The sequence below is a fragment of the Oncorhynchus tshawytscha genome, linkage group LG03 (assembly GCF_018296145.1).
Source record: "Oncorhynchus tshawytscha isolate Ot180627B linkage group LG03, Otsh_v2.0, whole genome shotgun sequence".
NCBI lineage: Eukaryota > Metazoa > Chordata > Actinopteri > Salmoniformes > Salmonidae > Oncorhynchus > Oncorhynchus tshawytscha.
In genome coordinates, this window is record NC_056431.1 from 53,403,770 (window position 1) to 53,426,168 (window position 22,399).

Genomic DNA, 22,399 nt, shown 5'->3' on the forward strand with positions numbered 1-22,399 from the left:
TGGCCTCAGTACAGTACAGCAGTCCTGTTAGAAACATACAGCTCTGAACCCCTGGCCTCAGTACAGTACAGCAGTCCTGTTAGAAACATACAGCTCTGAACCCCTGGCCTCAGTACAGTACAGCAGTCCCTGTTACAGAAACATACAGCTCTGAACCCCTGGCCTCAGTACAGTACAGCAGTCCTGTTAGAAACATACAGCTCTGAACCCCTGGCCTCAGTACAGTACAGCAGTCCTGTTAGAAACATACAGCTCTGAACCCCTGGCCTCAGTACAGTACAGCAGTCCTGTTAGAAACATACAGCTCTGAACCCCTGGCCTCAGTACAGTACAGCAGTCCTGTTAGCGTAAAGTACTGAAGTAAAAAATACTTTAAAGTCCTACACAAATGCTTTGTTTGTAAATTATGTCTGAGTGTTGGAGCATGCCCCTGGCTATCCGTAATGAAATAAAAAACAAGAACAGTGCCATCTGGTTTTCTTAATATAAGTAATTCAAATGATTTATACTTTTGATACTTAAGTATGTTTTAACAATTACATTTGATACCTAAGTATATTTAAAACCAAATACTTTTAGACTTTTAACCAAGTCGTTTTTACTGGGTGACTTTGACTTGAGTCATTTTCTATTAAGGTATCTTAACTTTGACTCAAGTATGACAATTGGGTACTTTTTCCACCACTGGCTTCAGTGCAGTACAACGATCCTGCTAGAAACGTTTAACTTCACGCATCATTCAGACTATGATAAACACCAAGATGATAACACAGGGCTTGTGATTCTCATAAGAGGTCTTTCTCTGATCTGGATGATTTTCATCTACTGTAGGTGGCATACCAGTTTAATGAACCTGCTGATATAACATCCCACTCTCTCCCTGTGTTTCTCTCTGTACTCTGTGTGGGAGGGAGCTGAACAGAGTGGTACTCTGTAATACTGGTTAGTCTAAACACCCTCTGCTTCCTACGTCCTACACGACACCTACCTCCACACACAAACACTGCCAACCTCTGCTCTGGAGCGTGTTGTTTCGGGCCTCCCTGAGAGGGCTTTCAGGACTGGAGTCACCATTTCTGGCAGAGGTGTATGTCATCATTGTTCGAATGCAGAACAGTCAATCAAAAGCTTCCTTTCAATAGCTAGTCACTAGCAGGGTTTGCTATTTGATGTGGTTGAAGCCACTCTGTGTGCAAGTGCTCCTCTACAGATTGGCAGGTGTTAGATTTGCAGTAAGACACTTCTTTCTCTATGAAACACGGAGGAATAGACCTTGATACATGCAAGGCTCAACAAGTTTAATGTCATTCCACCATATCTGGCCCACGGGCTGCAATAATATTATGGGCTGAAAGCAGCATGCAGTGACCATGTCATTTTCAGATCAAAACATGAAAACCAGTTTAAATCCGGTGATAAATCCTAACCCTATCAGCCTTGGGTTGTGGCCCCTGGCAGGATGCTGCACCTGCTCACTGGGTCTGAGGTGAGGTGGGACAATACTCAATGGGAATGCTCATTACGTAACACCGTAGAAAAACCTTATGCAACAGAAAATGAAAATGTGTTTCTTAATTGCACAAGTTCAGATAGTACATCACTCTTGTAAACAGCTTTTATCTATTTTGTGCCTACTGAACACAACCCAGTAGACAGAGAGTTGTGTTGTGTTGTGTTCCCAGAACATGGTCAGGACATCCTATCTACTCCAGGCCGTCTGCAGACTAAACCATGTGAGTAGAGAGACATTATCTGAACCATGACCTCCAGCACAACTTTGCAAGTGGAAGTATAGTATGCCATATTGGGTGTAACGTGATTACAACACAGGTTTGACATTGGTCTTCGTCTTTCCTTGTTGAAAATGAATGATGGGCTCAGGTCCCAACAATGTAGTATCATCCATAATGAACATAGAAATATATGAATACTAATTGAGCCTTGACAAACACTGAAGAATGGGCTAGCTAATGAATTGTGCTCTCTGGGACTCTGTCATCCTTTCCCGGATCAGATTTCTAACATGAATAATGCCATTGTATTATCCCTTGTGTCAGAAACTCTGTCTACATTCCAGGGAGCAGACTACCATCCGAGAGACCCCCATGCTGTCCCACGCTGCTATTCAGAGGGACCTCGTCCGTCTGTCTGTCTGCCTGTCTGTCGGGATAGGGGAGAGTGGGTTACTGTGGGCCGTGGGGGGAGAGCGGGGTCCTGTGGACCGTGGGGGGAGAGCGGGGTTGTGTGGACTAGGGGTGTTCTGATATGGCCATACTCCAATCCGTAAATTGAGAGTTGATAGTCAGATCTGATGATACTCGTGATCTGAAAAACCGTAAGTGTTTTAAAAATGCCTAAGTACAGTAGATGTTGGCAAAATACCTCTGCATAAAAGCTGTAGATTAGGAGCAGCAGGGAAGGGGTGTGTGTGTCCTCAACAGGCAGCCAGGTTTGCTGTCATTCAGTTAGAATCCACATCAGCAGTTCAGATGTTTTCCCTAACCTTGCCCCACTTGTTAGATATTATGCACATTGATAGCTTGATCGCAAATGACATTGCCATGTGATTTATCATAGTAGTAGGCAGCAGCAATCTAAATGATCTGATGGAAAACATGCAAAGAAAATTGATGCGAGTGGACGGAGAAATTCAGCTTCACTCTATCCAATCAGAGCAGCAGGGTCAACGTACAGCCCGCCCTTCTCTTTACAGACAGCAAGTTGAGTTATTTAGACCACATAGGACACCGCAAGACTGACTGGCATTAGAAAGATGCGCGCTGGCACCAAAAAATGTGTTTTTCCAATCACGGATACTAACCTAAAAATTGCCCATATCGGTTACGATACTCGTTTTGTCCGACTACTAGGAACACTGCTAGTGTGGGCCATGAGGGGAGAGTGGGGTTGTGTGGGCCATGAGAGGGCACCAGGGTCTCATTACCTACAGCTGTTACATGATCCCCTCAGGGGACACTAAGTTGCCCTGCCTGCTGTACAACCCACCCCCCACACTCCCCAGGCCCAATCACCACCCCCCACTGTACCAGCCCAGCGCAATCTGTGCCTGGCTGGCTGGCTGCCTGGACACCACTGGGAAAATACAAAACACAGGACACACCATCTGCAAGGCCACTGCAGGATAGATTACTGATTAATCCATTACTTTATAAAGACCATGATGAGTGTTGAAGGGGCAACACCTGCCTTTTAATATACGAGCAGGTCTCATTAAAACAGACAACATTTGTCATTGGGTAGCCGAGGGAGGAGGAGGGCTACGTAAATAGATGCCTTCTGGTCTGTGGTGTGGTCAGGGCGATACAGAGTGAGATCACTGATCTACCCTGTAATGGGCTCTGGTGCCAGTTGAACCCAATAAGAGAGACAACTTAACCCTTTAGAGTAGGACCAGGCCGGGAGCACAGCTGCAGCCTTTTACAGTACTCTCCTAGGGCCCCTTCCCTCCCAGGGGCCAGGCCCTGATGTGTACAGAGGCAAGTGTGAACACTAGGAAGTACACTATAGGGGAGGTTTGAGGGTATAATGATGTAATAGTACTAGAGGGTAAGTTATAATAGTACCTGTAGTAAGTTCCATATTACACGGACCAAATATAAACAACATATAAAGTGTTGGTCCCATGTTTCATGAGCTGAAATACATTTTTTCCTCAACTCTGGTCTTCCGCGCCCCCAAAAAAACACTTCGACAAACCGCCCAAAGTTTTCAATGGCAGAAAGATCCTTTTATCCACACACTGGGCCCAGCCTAACACATCCCTCAGAGAACACACTGGGTGGTCTTATCTGTCACCGCTCAAACTCACAAGTAGACTAGAGAGTTTCATTCATTGTGAGTTGTTATGCTAGGTCTATTCATAAAACAATAAATGAAATTAGTTTGATATTCTTGATTTGGTTGAAACTCCCCTCGATCCAGGCAGTTTTCAGTGAGTTGAAAATCTGGAAAGAGAATACTACCTCATTAGGGACAATAAACTGAAATCAAATGTTTTAAACACATTTAACAGCGCTAAATATTTCCAGCCAACTTCTCATAGACAGGCTATTTCCTTAAGCAGAGCAGGCAGCTAGCCCGGCCATAATAAAATGACAGTGATGGGCTTGGCTCTTCAGAAACCACAGCAGGAAACATGCCGTGATCCAGGAATTAATAATGGACAGAAACCTCAATATATCACCAGTCATTATGGAATGTCATGAAGTTCAACAGTCAAGCCTTATTGCTTAATCTCGTGTGTAATATTAAAACTCAAATAGAACAATAACCCAGCTGGAAAATGTTTAGTTCCGAGCAGAACAGAGCAAACCAAGCCAAAAAGAGCTAGAACAGATGATTGTATGTGTTTTCACAAAACCATCCCATTCAAAACAGACATGGGCATAGAAAAATACATTGTCTAAAATCCATAACTGTGTGCTTTACATGTTGGCATCATTGAACCACATCTGAATCCCTAGAGACTGAAGTGGAGGGAGACTAAACTGCCTGTAACTTCAACCCTCCTTGGACAACCCCAGGACTGGTCATAAAACTGAAGGTGACTACACCAGGGGTGGCCTACCACCTCCCTCTAGGATGGCCAACCCTGGTCATTAGAACCATACCGCAGCTCACTGTCTGTTAAACCCCAGGCAACACAGCTGCAGACACCTCGTCTGCAGAGCTTGAGGGCCTATAGTCTTAACAGTCTCAGGCTAGAGCCTTGGCTTGCTCCTCCTCACTAGCTAGAGTGAGAGTTAGCAGACTATACAGTTTTAAGATGTTCATTTAACAAGGCAAGCCAGTTTAGAACAAATTATTTTCTACAATGACGGCCTTCACCGGGCAAACCCGGACGACGCTGGGCCAATTGTGCGCTGCCCTATGGGACTCCCAATGACGGCCGGCTGTGATACAACAACCTATAAAAAGGTTTTATTTATATGCAACAGCTTCTGTTAATTTAGTTAATGACTATGCCTGCTCCTTCCATTCCTAAAGATGAATCTTTAAGAGATGAGTGGAACTGAAACACTGGCACTGAAATACGTGCCAGTTTTCCCTACCGTGGCAACACCAATGGCCAGGGGGCAGCCAGGCAACCTGGGTCATGCTCATTAGGCACGAAATGGAAGCAGTGGTACTAGGAACATGCACCTGTCCAATAACAAACACTTGCTGTCGTTTCTGTGTGCCCTAATGAACAGGACCCTCAACCCTGCATGACACAGCTGTGGTCTGCCCATCAGTTTTGTTCCTACTGATGGTTATATGGTGTTTAAGTCTAATGAGGATCAACTAGAGGAGTTGAGGGAGAGGATGGGTTAGGAGGATTCTGAGGGAGAGGGGAGCAGAAGATGGTTCGGGTTTGGAGGGGAGCAGAGAAGAGAGGCTCACACACATCGCACTGAATGTGGATCTATCGTTCATCTACCGATCGTTCAGTGCACTGTGTTTTAGGGACCACCGATGTAGATTTCTGACAGCCAACATTTTTTAAATGTTTCTACATGTAAAATCGATGCGCACTCAGTTTGCAAATTACATTCAGGAGGTGCTAAGTACTCTCGGCCAGCAAACGCTTTTGGTGAGTCTGAGCCCTTAGGGTTTGGAGGGGAGCAGAAGAGGGGATAAGAGCACAGAAGAGGGGTTATGGTTAGGAAGAAAGGACCAGAAGACCTCCCTATGTTACTTAATTAAAGCCTAGCACTGATCCCCTTTAGGCTAGCCTAACCAATCAGAAAGCCACAATGGCCCCAGCCCCGCCTGGAAAATCAGCTTCCAAACCCACAAACACTAATGAAAAATGGGAAACAGGAACCATTTCTGGCATGGGGGAAAAAAAGAGCATTGGTTTGGAAAGAGCAAAGTCTATGAACGAACACCTTGTTAGTGTCTTTTTTTATATAAACAAGTGTCATGTTGCTTAAATCAAGTGATTGGAACAAACGAACCATGGCACATTATGGGTTCTTCCCTGAATAATTGAAATGTTTTGGGAATTACATTGTCAGCTCTCCTAATTTTATAACCCTTTAAGTGAGAATCAATCCATTGAGGAGTGAGTCAGGATAATCATTTAGACAGTAGGATCAAACCATACATGGATGAACTAACTAATGGCTTCTTACCATCCATATAGTCACAATTATAAAATTACGCTTATACGTCAGGATGTGTGTGAGTAGCGAAAAAACTTTACATATTGGATTCCTTTTTGTTAACATTTTGGAGCGTTTAGTTTTGTATGAAAAGACTATACAGTATTCAGACCCCTTGATTTTTTCCCCACATTTTGTTACAGCCTTATTCTAAAATCGATTAAATAGTTTCCCCCCCTCAATCGACACACAACACCCCAAACTGACAAGGCAAAAACAGTTTAACATTTTTGTTCATTTATTAAAAATGAAAAAATGAAATATAATTTACATAAGTATTCAGACCCTGTACTCAGTACTTTGTTGAAGCACCTTTGGCAGCGATTACAGCATCAATTCTTCTTGGGTATGACGCTACAAGCTTGGCACACCTGTATTTGGGGAGTTTCTCCCATTCTTCTCTGCAGATCCTCTCAAGCTCTGTCAGGTTGGATGGGGAGCGTTGCTGCACAGACATTTTCAGGTCACTCCAGAGATGTTCGATCGGGTTCAAGTCCGGACTCTGGCCGGGCCACTAAAGGACATTCAGAGACTTGTCCCGAAGCCATTCCTGCGATGTCTTGGCTGTGTGTTTAGGGACGATGTCCTTTTGGAAGGTGAACTGTCGCCCCAGTCTGAAGTCCTGAGCACTTTGGAGCAGGTTTTCATCAAGGATCTCTCTGTACTTTGCTCCGTTCATCTTTGCCTTGATCCTGACTAGTCTCAAAGTCCCTGCTGCTGAAAAACATCTCTGCAGCATGATGCTGCCACCATCATGCTTCACCGTAGGGATGGTGCCAGGTTTCCTCCAGGCGTGACGCTTGGCATTCAGGCCAAAGAGTTATCAGACCAGAGAATCTTGTTTCTGTGTCTTTATGTGCCTTTTTAGCAAACTACAAGTCAATTGCGTCTCAAAGGTTCTGAATTCTTATGTAAATAAGGTGTGTTATTTATTTGTAATACATTTGCAAAAATTTCAAAAAATCTGTTTTCGTTTCGTCATTATGGTATATTGTGTGTTGATTGCTGAGGATTTGTTTTAAATGTAATCAATTTTAGATTAAGGCTGTAACGTAACAAAATGTGGAAAAAGTCAAGGGGTCTGAATAGTTCCCTATACGTTTCAGCGTGTGATCTTTTTTTGTATGTAAATACCCAAAGCGGCCTTGGGTCGGAGACCTAAAGGACCACTTAGCTGAGCAGACCTGAATGTTTGGAGATCTTTCTAAGATTTACTTATTTCATTTAAATCAAGTTGTTTTACGGCTCGGGTGACCTTTGAAAGCACAGTTTGGTGTGGTAAAATAAACAGGGTTTTCGGGAGGAGCGGCTCATTCATCTGTAAACTAAATAGTCAAAACTGCATCCCTAATGGCACCCAAATCTCTATAAAGTGTACTAATTTTGAACGGGGAAAAGTAGTGTGCTATGTAGGGAACAGGGTGCCATTTGGGACGTGCACACAATGATGCTTTCCTCTCTATTAAGTTGTCGACAAGCTGCATTAATACCCACTGCCTATCCAATTGGGCTGATCCAACTCTCCTCTTAGTCATATAGCAAGCCCACACTGTTGTCTTTTGTCTTGTAGATCTGATAATGGTAATCAAGGGAAATGGCTGTAGATTAAAATCAACACCTTTCCAAATAGTGGCCTATGTACTACTGGGCCTTGTTCATAAAGCATAATTCAAGTAGGAATGTTATGTGCTTTTCCTCACGCAGTATCAGCATCAATATTCTAGAGCATATTTATATCACATAGCTTAGATAGATCATTAACTCAAGCTCAAACCTCCCGGTCTGCAAACTCAGTGAAATTCCATGGCCTGCAGTGATACATATTTGTCTGCTCTGTTTTGAATTCCAGCTAAGCTAAGGAAAAAACAAATGTTCTATTGAAATTGGTTTCCCCACCACAGATTACCATCTCCAGCTGCCTTGGGGGATGTTTTTTACTTCATCAAACACATGTTGATCATCAATATCATCCTTCTGTGACTGCATTGTCTCTGCCTCTGAAAATGGTGATTAGAACTTAAGATCGTATCTAAGGAAGCAAAATGGCGGCGCATCCAATGAATGTTGTTTGTGAATCATGATCCTCAATTACTTTCAAAATTGTCATACAGAATCTCAAGTAACACTGAGCTGTAGCAGTGACTGACATCTCCAGTCATGTTCAGCACTGAATGTCATTTCCTCATAGTTTTCAGTGGTGGTGAGACCGTGACAGACAGGTTTAACGTGGCAGTGGTCTGGACTCAGTAGTCTCATGTTACACAGAGCTGGTTGTCAGTCAGCAAAACAAAGACAGAATGACAAGTCCAGATGGCCTGATAGGGACAAGATTAAGATCGATGTTATGGAGGGTTTTGCTTTGGGCCACGACAGACAGCCACTTCAGGACCTCAGAGGGACTAATCCTTTAGGCTGAAACCAAACTAGGGGTTGTGTCTCTAATGGCATCTTATTCCCTACATAGTGTACTACTTTTGACCAGGATCCATAGGGCACTACATTGAGAAGAGTGTGCCATTTGGGACTCATCCTAGGAGAGCAGTGAACTGTTGCGCTGTTCAGCTGTGTTTACCGTATATACTCCTCTTAGTTAACAGCTTAGCATCAGGTGAGATTTTCCTGCCATGTTATAACTCTTGACTATGAACAAGAAACTATGTCTGACTAGCAAATGATATATAACATTCAGTACATTCAGAAACATTGGGAAAAGTTGAGTCAGCGTTTTACATGCATGTTGTGTCACCTGGATCTACCCCCAGCCGATACGGATAACCATTTTAGATTGGCATCTTTCAACATAACCTGTCTATCTGAGAGGATTTAACTTCTTATGGCTGGGGGCAGTATTGAGTAGCTTGGATAAATAAGGTGCCCAGAGTAAACTGCCTGCTACTCAGGCACAGTTGCTAATACATACATATTATTAGTATTAGATTTGGATAGAAAACACTGAAGTTTCTAAAACTGTTTGAATGATGTCTGAGTATAACAGAACTCATATGGCAGGCAAAAACCTGAGAAAAAAATCCAACCAGGAAGTGAGGTTTGTAGTTTTTCAAGTCATTGCCTATCAAATATAGTGTCTATGGGGTCATATTGCACTTCCTAAGGCTTCCACTAGATGTAAACAGTCTTTTGAACCTTGTTTGACGCTTCTACTGAAGGAGGGGGGAATGAGAACTGATTGAGTCAGGGGTCTGGCAGAGTGCCATGAGCTGATCACACGCGCTCACGTGAGAGTTAGCTGCGTTCCATTGCATTTCTACAGGCAAAGGAATTCTCCGGTTGAAACATTATTGAAGATTTATGATAGAAACATCCTAAAGAATGATTCTATACTTCGTTTGACGTGTTTCTACGAACTGTAATATGACTTTGTCTGAACTTTCACCTGTACTTGCCCGCGCCTTGTGAGTTTGGATTTGTGTACTAAAAGCGCTAACAAAGAGGTATTTGGACATAGACTTTATCAAACAAATCAAACATTTATTGTGGAACTGGGATTCCTGGGAGTGTTTTCTGATGAAGATCGTCAAAGGTAATCAAATATTTATAATGCTATTTCTGACTTCTGTTGACTCCACAACATGGCGGATATCTGTATGGCTTGTTTTTGTGTCTGAGCGCCGTACAGATTATTGCATGGTGTGCTTTTTCGATAAAGCTTTTTTGAAATCTGACACAGCGGTTGCATTAAGGAGAAGTTTAGATAAAGTTCCATGCATAACACTTGTATTTTCATCAACATTTATGATGAATATTTCTGTAAATTGCTGTGGCGCTCTGCAAAATCACCGGATGTTTTGGAAGCAAAACATTACTGAATGTAACGCGCCAATGTAAACTGAGATTTTTGGATATAAATATGAACTTTATCGAACATACATGTATTGTGTAACATGAAGTTCTATGAGTGTCATCTGATGAAGATCAAAGGTTAGTGATTAATTTTATCTCCATTTCTGCTTTATGTGACTCCTCTCTTTGGCTGGAAAAATGGCTGTGTTTTTCTGTGACTAGGTGCAGACCTAACAATCGTTTGGTGTGTTTTCGTCATTCGCCTTTTTGAAATCGGACAGTGTGGTGGGATTAGCAACAAGTTTATCTTTAAAATGGTGTAAAATACTTGTATATTTGAGGAATTTCTATTGTTTTGAATTTGGCGCCCTGCACTTTCACTGGCTGTTGTCATATCGATCCCGTTAGCGGGATGTAAGCCATAAGAAGTTTTAAGAGAGCTGAAAACCTACTGAGTAGCAACCTTGAATGCATAATGTACTGTAGGAAAGGATCAGACATGGCACTGGGAGATGCAGATTGAGTAAGGTGGACTTAATGTACGTATAATGACAGACAACACTTTAATCCGAAGATCAGTGTAAATTATAACAGGTTGGGGGTGGAAGTGTGTGTCTGCATCTGGCAACTGTTACTGAAATTGTAATCTCTACTGAGAGGAATGAAGTGTTGACTGTCCAACTCATCTTTACTGTTCAATGGGCCCTATGATGGCCTGCAATGGTGTATTGTCTCAAGTTGAGCCCAGAGCCCCATGGGCCTATAAATCTAGGGCCTCGGTTATCAATCACTCTCTCCCCATCTAAGAGCTCTGCTTCTGTGCCATGATGGGCAAAACAGATGCCCTGGATCAGCCCAGGCATGGCTCCAGATCCAAGAGCAATGTGGGCCCTGGCCTCTGAAGGCTGATATCAGCATTAGAGAGGAGGAAGTAGAGCACTTCTTTTAAACAAGAGTGATGAAGCTAGTGGAAGAGAAACTGCAGGCGAGAGAAAGACTGAACAGAGCAGCATTGGGTCTGGAGGCCGAGAGAATGGAAAACATCTTATAAGGAAAGAGATTGCCAAAAGAAACAGCTGGACACATCTGCCCTGTTTGACTGTCCTGCTGTCTGCTGAGTCACCACATGTGAAGAGAAAGAGGGGGTTCTGGAACAGGAGCAGGCCCTTTGAAGCGTACGCTCTAGTATAAATAAAATACCCTTTCATTTGCCTGGCTGTCTTTCTGTGACGAGTCAGTCAGTGCTGGAACAGCTAAGGGATCTCCCCCACTCCCGCCCTCCCATCCATGGAGTGTCTGCTCCAGCCCAGGGATACGGCAGGCAGGGAAGCTAATTGACGAGTGTTGGCCTTTGTTTTACCGTGTCAGAGCAGCAGGACACCTGCTTTGTTTTACTGTGGCAAAGCAGCAGGACCAGCAGGGCACCTACTGTGTTTTACCGTGTCAGAGCAGCAGGACCAGCAGGGAACCTATTTTGTTTTACTGTGTCAGAGCTGTGCAGCAGGGCCTCTGGGCTGGCTCCGGCACCGCTGTGGAGGGACAGGCAGATGGCCACCTGCTGGAGGGGTTCCCTCCAGGGGCCCCTCACTACCCAACTGTCTGTACCCCAAAACAAGGTCTAGTGTGTGGGACAGAGCACAGCACAAATCCTCTCTCTCAATACTGGTTAATTTGGTTGAGCTGTAGTTAAACCATACTGGTCCTTGGAAATCACAAAGGGAACAGTAAACTGAACTCAAAAGGAGGCAAAACAAAAACCTCTCCGCCAACCTACTGGCCGAGATGTGCATTGTCTTTTGGGCTCAAATGTTTCTGATTGTGTGCGCCAATCAATGCCGTTCACTTGTGTGTTTGACATTTTGCCTGAAACATCAGGCATTTATAAACAGGGGCTTTGTTGCCCGTGGCCTCAACGTGGACAAAAAGACGCATCCTACACAACATGCCAGCAGTGGGGTGGAGGTAGACGGCACTACACAAAGATAGGGTGGAGGAAGGACCTAGGCCAGGCACTCACATGTGTGGGCTGAGCTCGTAGAAGTTCCTGTTGCGATACTCCTCCACCTTCTGTGGTGTGTAGATGGGGAGAGACCTGTAGGGGTTCATGGAGATCACCACACTGCCGATGTACGTCTGCAGAGAGAGGGAACGAGACACCAGGGTATGATTATTAGAAATGATATATCACTACGCTGTCTATGTAGGTCTGCAGAGAGAGAGCGATAAAGAGTAGAGTGAGAGACATCAGGGTGTGATGGATTGACTAGTGTTCAGAGAACTTCTCTCAGGTAAGGAATACTGCTATGGTGTCTGAAAGTGATGTCTTGCTCAGCTCTGCTCTCAGGGAAGCACTGAGGTGAGAGGAGTTTCATTTTTGCATCCTCAGCTCTTCCCAGCTGGGAATTCTATCCTGCAGCATTGGTCAGGTATGCGGGAGCTAGAAAGGAGTGGAAAGAGCATCAGCACGGGAGACTTAAAAACAAAGGAAAAATGTCTGGAATCCCAGGATGCGGCTTCTCCCGTGACACCCATATCAGAGGGGAGTCTGGTAGATAGAGGAATGTAGGGGTAGTGGGCACGAGTAGAGGGGGGTATGGGTGAGGCTACATCTCCAAATGGTGATGGCTGATAAAGGCACTGGACTAAAGTCATTGAAACAGATTTTGTCGGAAAGAAAATGGGTCAGCTTGATGCAGCAGGGGTCATTCTTTTAGTGCATTCTATGTACAGTACATCTTATTTCCATAAATTAGGATTGAGAAAAACACTATAAGAAAATTATACATAATAACGTCACATTTGGCATCGTTCCCCGGCTCCATTTATTACTGCAGTGTGAGACTGACGACAGTATGTCATTTCTGAAAGAATCAGTCAAACTGTAAACCTTACATTGAGATAGAAGAGGACTGCATTTTCAGGTGGTTCTAAACAACTCTGGATCCTCTCCACTCTGTTAAAATGGAAGTTATATAACCCACTCAGAACAGGAGAGCCAGACCTTTCCAAGGCAACACCACATCCCACTGCCTATTGTCAAAAAGTACATGGGAGGCATAATCGACTCTTTGGAGAACCCGTGGCGAGAATGGACAAGACAAATGGAGTGCTCAGAATAAAAGCAAACGCTGGCTTGGTAGGGTCACTGCTAGACGACCAGGGCCATTAAAGCAAAGTTAAGGCTGACGCGACAATGGCCTTTTTTAACAGGAAAAGCACGCAAGTGCACACACTCCCATGATCTCTGAGCCTCCCATAATGAGTGCATGTACACTCCCTTCTCCCCCTGAATACCTCAGATAATTGTGGTACAACGGGACTGGAGGGATATACAGTAGAGAACATTATCAGGACTTAAGAGAAGGGAATGCTTTGTGTAAAAACTGATGTTCTCCCTCAGCAAGTGTTAAACTGGGTTTAGCATTAACGGAGTTATATAATTTAATATATTCTCAATATATTTGACACTCACATTATGCTTTAATGTTTTACGGCAAAGAAAACAGGGGCTTTCCAACCACAGGGACCATTGACCCTAACTGAACACCACACTCAATAATAATAGTAACCAGATCACTGTCAGTCCCATTATATAAGTGTGTTGTCGTGATCTCCCATATAAAAAAGGGGCAATTTCAAAAACGAGTTCTTTCAAGGATGAAAGTTAGGCAGTGCTGAGTAAATTACAGAGAAAGGGGAAATGTCTCCTTGCAGGACTTTGTAATTACAAGTTCCAAACACTAAAAGAAAATACTTTGCTTCCTCATTCCAAGCTAAGCATTATAATCCAGACATCACAGTCTAACAACATTCCCATTAGATCGAAGCTAAAACAGCAAGACCTGTTCAAGGGAATATGTATAGTCAACACAGATGAGATGTCATGCCTGAACTGACATTTAAATGCGTGTTTGGTTTGGCTCGTCAAAATAAATGGATGACATCAGAAGGGGAGCGGTCGTAGGATCAAAAAAAGGGTTGGCACTCATAGAAATCAGATATTTCTCGCAGGAGTCAAATATTTTCTTCTAAATCTCAGAAAAATAAAACCATTGAGATTGACGTTGTGGGCAGGGTGTCATGTACAACCGGTAAGGAACGAAAAGAGTCACCTCAGGAACGAAAACAACTGACACCATAACAAGTACTAGGGACACTCACCTAACGGGCCTGTAGCGATTAGTAGCTAAATGTTGGCTGCAGCCAGCCAGTCAGCTTTTAAAACCACTCCTGGTCAGTGGAAGACCCCACCCAAATGTTATTATTACTGTACTACTTGTATCACTATGGGGTAGAGCAGAGGTGATAAAGACTATTATAAACTGGTTGGTTAAAACCATGATTGGCTGACAGCATACCACGGGTATGACAAAAGTTATTTTTACAGCTCTAATTACTTTGGTAACCACTTTATAGTAGCAATAAGGCACCTCAGGGGTTTGTGGCATATGGCCAGTATACCACGGCTACGGGCTGTATCCAAGCACTCCGTGTTGCGTCGTGCATAGGAACAGCCCTTAGCCGTGGTATATTGGCCATATTCCACACCCCCTCGTGCCTTATTGCTTAAACATCCTCCCTAGACCATCGTTCCTTATGTCAGCTATACCACTTCAGTTTCCTCAGTACTGGTTTAAAGAGAGCCGTAGTTTATTTTCTTGATTGTTGTGGAAAGATAAGAAACCAAGCATGAACCATAAACTGTGCATGTCAAGAAGCAAGGGTGGATTAGGTGTTCCTGAGTATTTGTATTACTTGTCTTATAATGCAAGATACCAATTGTCATGGGGTTATAAACATGGAGGTTTATAGTAAATAGTAGGCCACTGGGAGTGGCTAGAGGAAAACATTCGAACAGAACATAGCAATTTGATCTCAAAATAATCATTATGGTATTAGCTCAAGTTCCATTGGAAAATAGATAATCCACTACTTGAGTTATGTGAAGTGGCAAAGATTCGTCATAAAAGGTTATCAATGGAGCATCTCTCCCGCCGTGTCCAATATGGAACAACCCATTGTTTACTGCAGAGAAAAAGACATAGGTTAATATTACCTGCCAACGCCAAAACATCAGTCAGGTGGGGCAGGTAGTAAGGGATGGTGATGTCAAACCAATTAAAGAGTTGATGGCAACGTTTGGCCTGAATTATATTCAATTTCTGCCCTATTTACAGATCAAAATCAATACTACAATTTATTTCTCAAAGGGTATTGATGTGGGATCTAAAAGCGTGATGGACAACAAACAGAGGGGCCGGGCTGCTAATGGGAAGGGAACCGTTTCTGCCTTATACAAGCTTGTTGGCCTCTCCTCCCCAAACAACATCCTTACTCCGTTACATTGGGAACAGGACTTGTGTGCATCTCTGACCGCAGTACAGTGGGATGCAATATGGAAAAACACAACATCTATATCCCGAATGTGTAAGGTATCAAATGAATCAAATTAAGGTTTTGCATATTACACCTAACAGGTTGGAAAAAATGAATCAAAGCCTTTCAGATGTGGGTTGTTATGGCTGCGGTGGGGTTGGTACACTAATGCATCTGTTATGGAAATGTCCAGCTGCTAAAACATTTTGGACCGAGGTAGATATGTTGTCTGGAATTTTGAATGCATGTATCCCACATTGTCCTGTGTGCCTGTTAGGTGTATGGTGGACAATATCCACCCTAGAACGACGCAACGCATCATTTCATTGGCCTTCCTGCCAGTCAAACGAACAATACTTAGGAATTGGAAAGAGAGTAAACCACAGTGCTCCAGCATGGACATTTGGTTAAGGAAATTCATGGATTTATTGACTATGGAACAAGCAGCGTCAGCCCTTCAGGACTATGACAATGGTCTCGGGGACATTATAGGAACATATGTAAATCAAAAAGCATAGCCTAGTATATTATTTGTATGTGAATAGCGTTGAGCTTACACTAGTCCAGCCGACGCTTGGCATTGCGCATGGTGATCTTAGGCTTGTCGGACAGGGTTACAGTGTCTCCCGACCCCTCCTGTCTCAGCCTCCAGTATTTATGCTGCAAAGTTTGTGTTTGGGGGCTAGGGTCAGTCTGTTATATCTGGAGTATTTCTCCTGTCTTGTCCTGTGTGAATTCACTCCCTCTCCTTGGACCATGCCTCAGGACTACCTGATGACTCCTTGCTGTCCCCAGTCCACCTGGCCGTGGTGCTGCTCCAGTTTCAACTGTTCTGCCTGCGGCTATGGAACCCTGACCTGTTCACCGGATGTGCTAACTTGTCCCAGACCTGCTGTTTTCAACTCTCTAGAGACAGCATGAGCGGTAGAGATACTCTGAATGATCAGCTATGAAAAGCCAATTGACCTTTACTCCTGAGGTGCTGACCTGTTGCACCCTCTACAGCCACTGTGATTATTATTAATTGACCCTTCTGGTCATCTATGAACATCTTGGCCATGTTATATTATAATCTCCACCCGGCATAGGCAGAAGAGGACTTGCCACCCCTCATAACCTGGTTCAGCTAGATTTCTTCCTAGGTTCCGGCCTTTCTATGGAGTTCTTCCTAGCCACCGTGCTTCTACACTGGCATTGCTTGCCGTTTGGGGTTTTAGGCTGGGTTTCTGTACAGCACTTTGTGACATCAGCTGATGTATGAAGGGCTATATAAATACATTTGATTGATTGTGTGTGGCTACTCAGCCATGGAAACCCATTTCATGAAGGTCCCGACGAACAATTCTTGTGCTGATGTTTCCAGAGGAAGTTCGGAACTGCGTAGTGCCTGTTGCAACCGAGGAGACGATTTTTACGAGCTACACGCTTCAGTACTCGCCGGTCCCGTTCTGTGAGCTCCTGTGGCCTACCACTTCGCAGCTGAGCTGTTGTCGCTCCTAGATGTTTCCACTTCACAATAAGAACACTTAGTTGACCGGGGTAGCTCTAGCAGGGCAGAAATTTGACAAACTGCCTTGTTGGAAAGGTGGCCTATGACAGTGCCACGTTGAAAGTCACTGAGCTCTTCAGTAAGGCAATTCACTGCCAATGTTTGTCTATGGAGATTGCATGGATGTGTGCTAAATTTTATACACATGTCAGCAATTGGTGTGGCTGAAATAGCCAAATCCACACACACACACACACACACACACACACATACATACATACATATATATATAAAAATATCTGTTGAGGAAAAACTAATTTTCCAGTTTTATACAAGATATTGCTAGGAAGTTCCCACTCAGGATAAAGCCAGAGTAACGTATTTACAAGTAGCACAGTCTTTAAATACTTAATCTACACAAAGAGCTGTTTAGCCCTCAAAGGGGAAGGTAAGCTGACAAAAGAGATGTGGTAATTGGCTTTACTTCATTAACAGAATTGTACAAACAAGAACAGGTTCTGACCAATTCTCACAGCCCATGTGTCTAAGATAGGGGAGAGATAAGATCTTTAAAGAATAAACAGAGGAAACTAGATTTCTGCCTGGCTTTTAGTGACCTAAAATTAATGAGCCAGTAACAAATCACTCCTCTGTGCGGTATGTAAAGAGGTTACTGGACAGAGTGGAAAATTACCAGTTGAATAGTATGATTCAACTCAAGCATTTATACAGCACTAGACTTAAACAAAACCATTTTGCTCCAACATTACAGACTGACTTAGACCAACCATATGCTTTAGTTCACCGTTCAACAGAGAAATTTGGGGACATCTTAGATGTCATAAACAACTCATAAACACAGGAAGCGATATGAACTTAACTAAAATATCACGAAGCTGAGGTAGCCAGGCAATCATAGTTGAGCGTGGTGACATCAATCTCTGGGCTCTGACTTGGCTCTGTCCTAGTCAGCAGTGAGGAGAGAACCAGGGCCATAATCATAGAGGCTGATGTCTGGAGACGCCAGCTCACAGATAGGCAGGGGTTCCTGGGAGAAGCCAGGGAGCAGAGCACTGAGACAGAGTCCTCATCCAGCCTCTATATTCCAGACCTGGGTTCAAATATTATTCGGAATAATTTCAAATATGTTATATATGCTTTCTTGAGCTTGCCTGTCTTAATGGACCAATAGAGTAGTGCCAAAACTGCACACCCTGACAATCTGGCACTCCAGGCAGGCATGCGCAATCGCTCAAAGTATTTGAAATATTTCAAATAGTATTGGAACACAGGTCTGCTCCATTCACCCCCCCAAGGGAAACAGCAGCAGCCAGTTGAATCTCCTCCCTGGAGCTCTGAATGTTCTGCCTCATTTGAGACATCTACATTCTTCAGTGATGTGACTTATTGATTGGTCAACTCAGGGCTTTGTGGTGAGGTTGCTGTATCTGTGCTGCTGTTTTTGGAGGCAAGAGCTAAAATGAATAGGCTAAGCACAGGCTCCAGCAGTGAGTTTAGAAACAATGAATGATGTATCTGCAGATTGCTTAAGTGCACACTTTGTGTTTGTCTAAGCTAAGTGTAAACATGCACTTTTAGGGAGAGTGAAGCTGAGGGAACAATAACACGGCTGAACCACGACATTGAGACTGAGGCAGCTGGGGCAAAATCCAGTTACACAGTCAAACGCATCTGAATGTTAGCATACATTCAAGCATAATGTGAGTTTCAAATACATTGAGAATATATTAAATTATATAACTCAGCTATGGCTAAACCCAGTTTAACACTTGCTGAGGGAGAACTTACATAGATCTCATTGTGGTCAAAGCGGTTCCTCAGGTTCATGATGAAGGAGTCTTCGTTGAGGGGTTCTAGCAGGACCATGTCCCCCACCCCTATCATGTTGTCCAGAAGTGACGTCTTCACCTCCATCTTGGAATCAGCAGTCCCCCCTGTAAAGAAGAATAACAAATGGAATACATTAGACACAGGCCGTGATTTTAAAGCAAGAGAACAGGGGATGAACATGGATATTGCTGGCAAAAGTAAGTTGTTGCTATAGATTACATTATCTACGGTCTGTTAGTCAATGCATCAACTCCAGAACTTCAGTCATGAACGGTTTTGGTGAACTCCTATGAAGATCAGGCACTCATGCTTGTGCAGTGATAATCTAATCTGGAATAGTGATGCATATGAGGGCTTGATTGGCAGTCCACCATTTTATAGTAGTCCATAGTCCAATTGTAATCCAGCTGTGGTCTGTCTGGAGAGTTTGTGTCAAAGACAGTCAGTGCCACTCCCCCAACCCCCAGCCGAGCCAACCCCCCCATCCATATATCCCTGTCCAGACCAGATAGCATGCTCCCTGCTGATCCAATCGCTGTAATCCCCTCACATTAACTTGCCTCATCCAGGTCCATCATGGTATTTGACTTATACAAATGTCTGTCTTACATTGCACTACATACTGAAATTAATGCCCACAGACTACTAGACTATTTCCCCAGCTTGATGGCACCAACTCTGTGCTGTACAGTATGATGCAGGTAAAAACAAAACTTTCCCAAAAATGCGGACACAGTCACAGCATGTTTCAGTGTGTTATCACACTATGCCAATATTACAAGACACCTTTGAAGAAAATAACCCAAACTAACCCAGAAGCCCATGTTTGTGCATAGTGCTCGTTTCTGCTGATCTAAAGAGCTGGGTTAGAAGGGGGGAACTGAACAATAGACGATGAGCACATTGCTTCACCCCAGCCCATCTGTTACAACAACGCACAGTGTTCGGGGTAGAGCAAAGCCCTGTATCAAGGCCTTGAATGTCCCTAGGCCACTCTTTATCTCCATCCCTATAGCACTAGGATTAGTGTCCACAGGAGATGGGAAAAAAATGGGCGAAAAACTGCAACCCCCAGCAGTGTCTTTGTCTCCAGTTCTCTGGTTCGGATCTCTCCCCTTCTTTCCAAATATTACCCCCGGTTCGCTGTTAAGCAGCTGGGACAGAAAGGTACTGGTTGCAGATCACTCCCCAGGTTTCGTGTCTCTGGGCCCAGTGCACCCCCCAAAATGGCACCATATTCCCTATAGTGCACTACTTTTGACAGAGCCCTCTGGTCAAAACTAGTGCACTATTATAGAGCAGTGATTCTCAACTGGTGGTTCACGACTCAAAAGTTTTGAATGGTCGTGGGTGTCTGAGTAAAAAAAAGAAAATTACTTTTTGGGTGGGTATTTTTATTTATGACAAAATACTCAATTCTGAACTTTGATGAGTTAAACCAGGTGTAAAGTGTGTAGAAATGAAAATGTTTATACATTTAACCTCTGAACAAGTTTTCAATCACATCATTTTCAATATAGAGCTAATAGCAGCAATATTTTGGTTGATTTTGTGGTTTCAGAGTTCATAAAAAGGTTTCATTAAGAATATGGGTAAAACGTGATTGACAATGAAAGAAGTGGGCATGTTGTTACCTTGTCATACAATTGCTACATTTCCTATCAATATAGCAATATAAACCGTTATCCAGATAGCATTTTGATTATTTTTTGCAATGCGAATATTGAGTAGCAACTGAGACAACATGGTTGAATTTGGGTCCTGGGGCAAAACCAGTAGAGAATGAAACACTGCGATAGAGAATAGGGTACCATTTGGGACATAGCCTCTCTGAGGAGCAAACCCAACCCCAACTCTGCCTCAAGCCATGCGAACATTCATGGACCACCGGGAGGTCAAGTGTGAGGTCCGTTCTTCCATTACATAATTCCCTGAGGAATCTCTCAAGTCCACTGTGTGCAGAGTTGTGAGGTTTGAACAGGCATCTCGCAAGCAGCCAATCAAACGGCCTCAAACCAAACAGTCGCTGAACACACACATCCCACAGAATTTGAGATGGCTATGTTTAGAACTGTTTGTTATCGGCTGATCAAGAGCTCCTCTGAAGACCTCAGGCTATAGGGCTTAATGGACTTCTGGTTCCACAGACAGCAGTTTATTTGATTTAGGATCAGCACCCCACCGTCTAATTCACTTAAAAAGGCAAAACGGCCCAGAACTATATAAGTGAGCATTGTATGTATAGTATACTTCTCCAGGTGCATGTAATGCAAGGACACCAACAAGGATCGGGTGCTTGGCAGAAGAGACAAATCTGGATGAGCTACTGCCCTGCCAGCCTGGTAGCCTAGTACCCCAGGTTCAGACATCCCTGCCAGGCAGCACCATTAGCGGCCAGTAACGCAACACTGAGCAGCCCTCCCTCCATATCGAATCCTATTGAGAGACAATGGGAGAAAGAAGACAGAGACATAGAGAAAGAGGACAGAGAAAGGGAGAACGAGAGAGGGGCATAGAGAAAGAAAGGACAGAGGGAGAACGAGAGGCATAGTGAAAGAAAGGATATAGAGAGGGGTATAGAGAAAGAAAGGATAGAGAGGAAGAATGAGAGAGGGGCATAGAGAAAGAAAGGATAGAGAGAGGGAGAACGAGAGAGGGGCATAGAGAAAGAAAGGATAGAGAGGGAGAACGAGAGAGGGGCATAGAGAAAGAAAGGATAGAGAGAGGGAGAACGAGAGAGGGGCATAGAGAAAGAAAGGATAGAGAGAGGGAGAACGAGAGAGGGGCATAGAGAAAGAAAGGATAGAGAGAGGGAGAACAAGAGAGAGGCAGAGAGAGAGCTAGCCAGACAGCCACCTACCTTCCATAGCATTAGGATTTTTGCCTGTTAAACTATCTGGTTAGCTACATTATTATGATTCACATAAAGCTAGCTACCTGAGTTAGGAAGTAAAACATTTGCTTTGTGTTCATTTTTTCCCATCTCTATTGCCATGGTGCTGGCTGGAAGAAGGTTCAGTGGATGGGTAAGTCCACAGTAAATCAATAGGGCTAACTGGCCAGCAAGCTAGCTAACGTATGCTCTTCAACCGATCGCTGCCCGCACCTGCACGCCCGACTAGCATCACTACTCTGGACCCTTCTGACCTAGAATATGTGGACAACCATAAATACCTAGGTGTCTGGCTAGACTGTAAACTCTCCCACCCGTAGCATGCACTCCAGCAGGTATATTTCACTGGTCATCCCCAAAGTGAACACCTGCTTTGGCCGCCTTCCCTTCCAGTTCTCTGCTTCCAATGACTGGAACGAATTACAAAAATCACTGAAGTTGGAGATTTATCTCCCTCACTAACTTTAAGCGCCAGCTGTCAGAGAGCTTACCAATCACTGCAGCTGTACACAGCCCATCTGTAAATAGCCCATCCAACCAACTACATACCTCATCCCCATATTTGTTTTTCTGCAAACCAGTATATCTACTTGCACGTCCTCATCTGCACATATATCACTCCAGTGTAAATTGCTAAATTGTTATTACTTTGCCGCTATTGGCCCATTTCCTTACCTGTACGTTTGTTTATCCCATGTGTAACTCTGTTGTTGTCTTTGTCGCATTGCTTTGCTTTATCTTGGCCAGGTCATAGTTGTAAATGAGAACTTGTTCTCAACTGGCCTACCTGGTTAAATAAAATAAACATTTTAAGCACCAGCT

General features: G+C 43.7%; 1 protein-coding gene across 7 annotated transcripts in view; it reads right to left on the reverse strand.

Annotated features, from left to right (window-relative positions):
• Nucleotides 1–22,399, reverse strand: part of myo1b (myosin IB) — a 138,892-nt gene that overhangs the window by 102,390 nt on the left and 14,103 nt on the right. For 4 of the 7 annotated variants that reach the window (XM_024407347.2, XM_042319668.1, XM_024407379.2 and 1 more), the window contains exons 2-3: nucleotides 18,643–18,788; nucleotides 11,986–12,101 (exon numbers count right to left, since the gene is read on the reverse strand). In XM_024407347.2, coding sequence (XP_024263115.1) covers nucleotides 11,986–12,101; nucleotides 18,643–18,768 — 242 coding nt within the window. In that variant the 5' untranslated portion in view covers nucleotides 18,769–18,788. Of the gene's footprint in view, nucleotides 1–11,985; nucleotides 12,102–18,642; nucleotides 18,789–22,252; nucleotides 22,310–22,399 lie in introns of those variants that run through there. The other 3 variants (XM_042319670.1, XM_042319669.1, XM_042319666.1) reach the window with 2 other exon arrangements.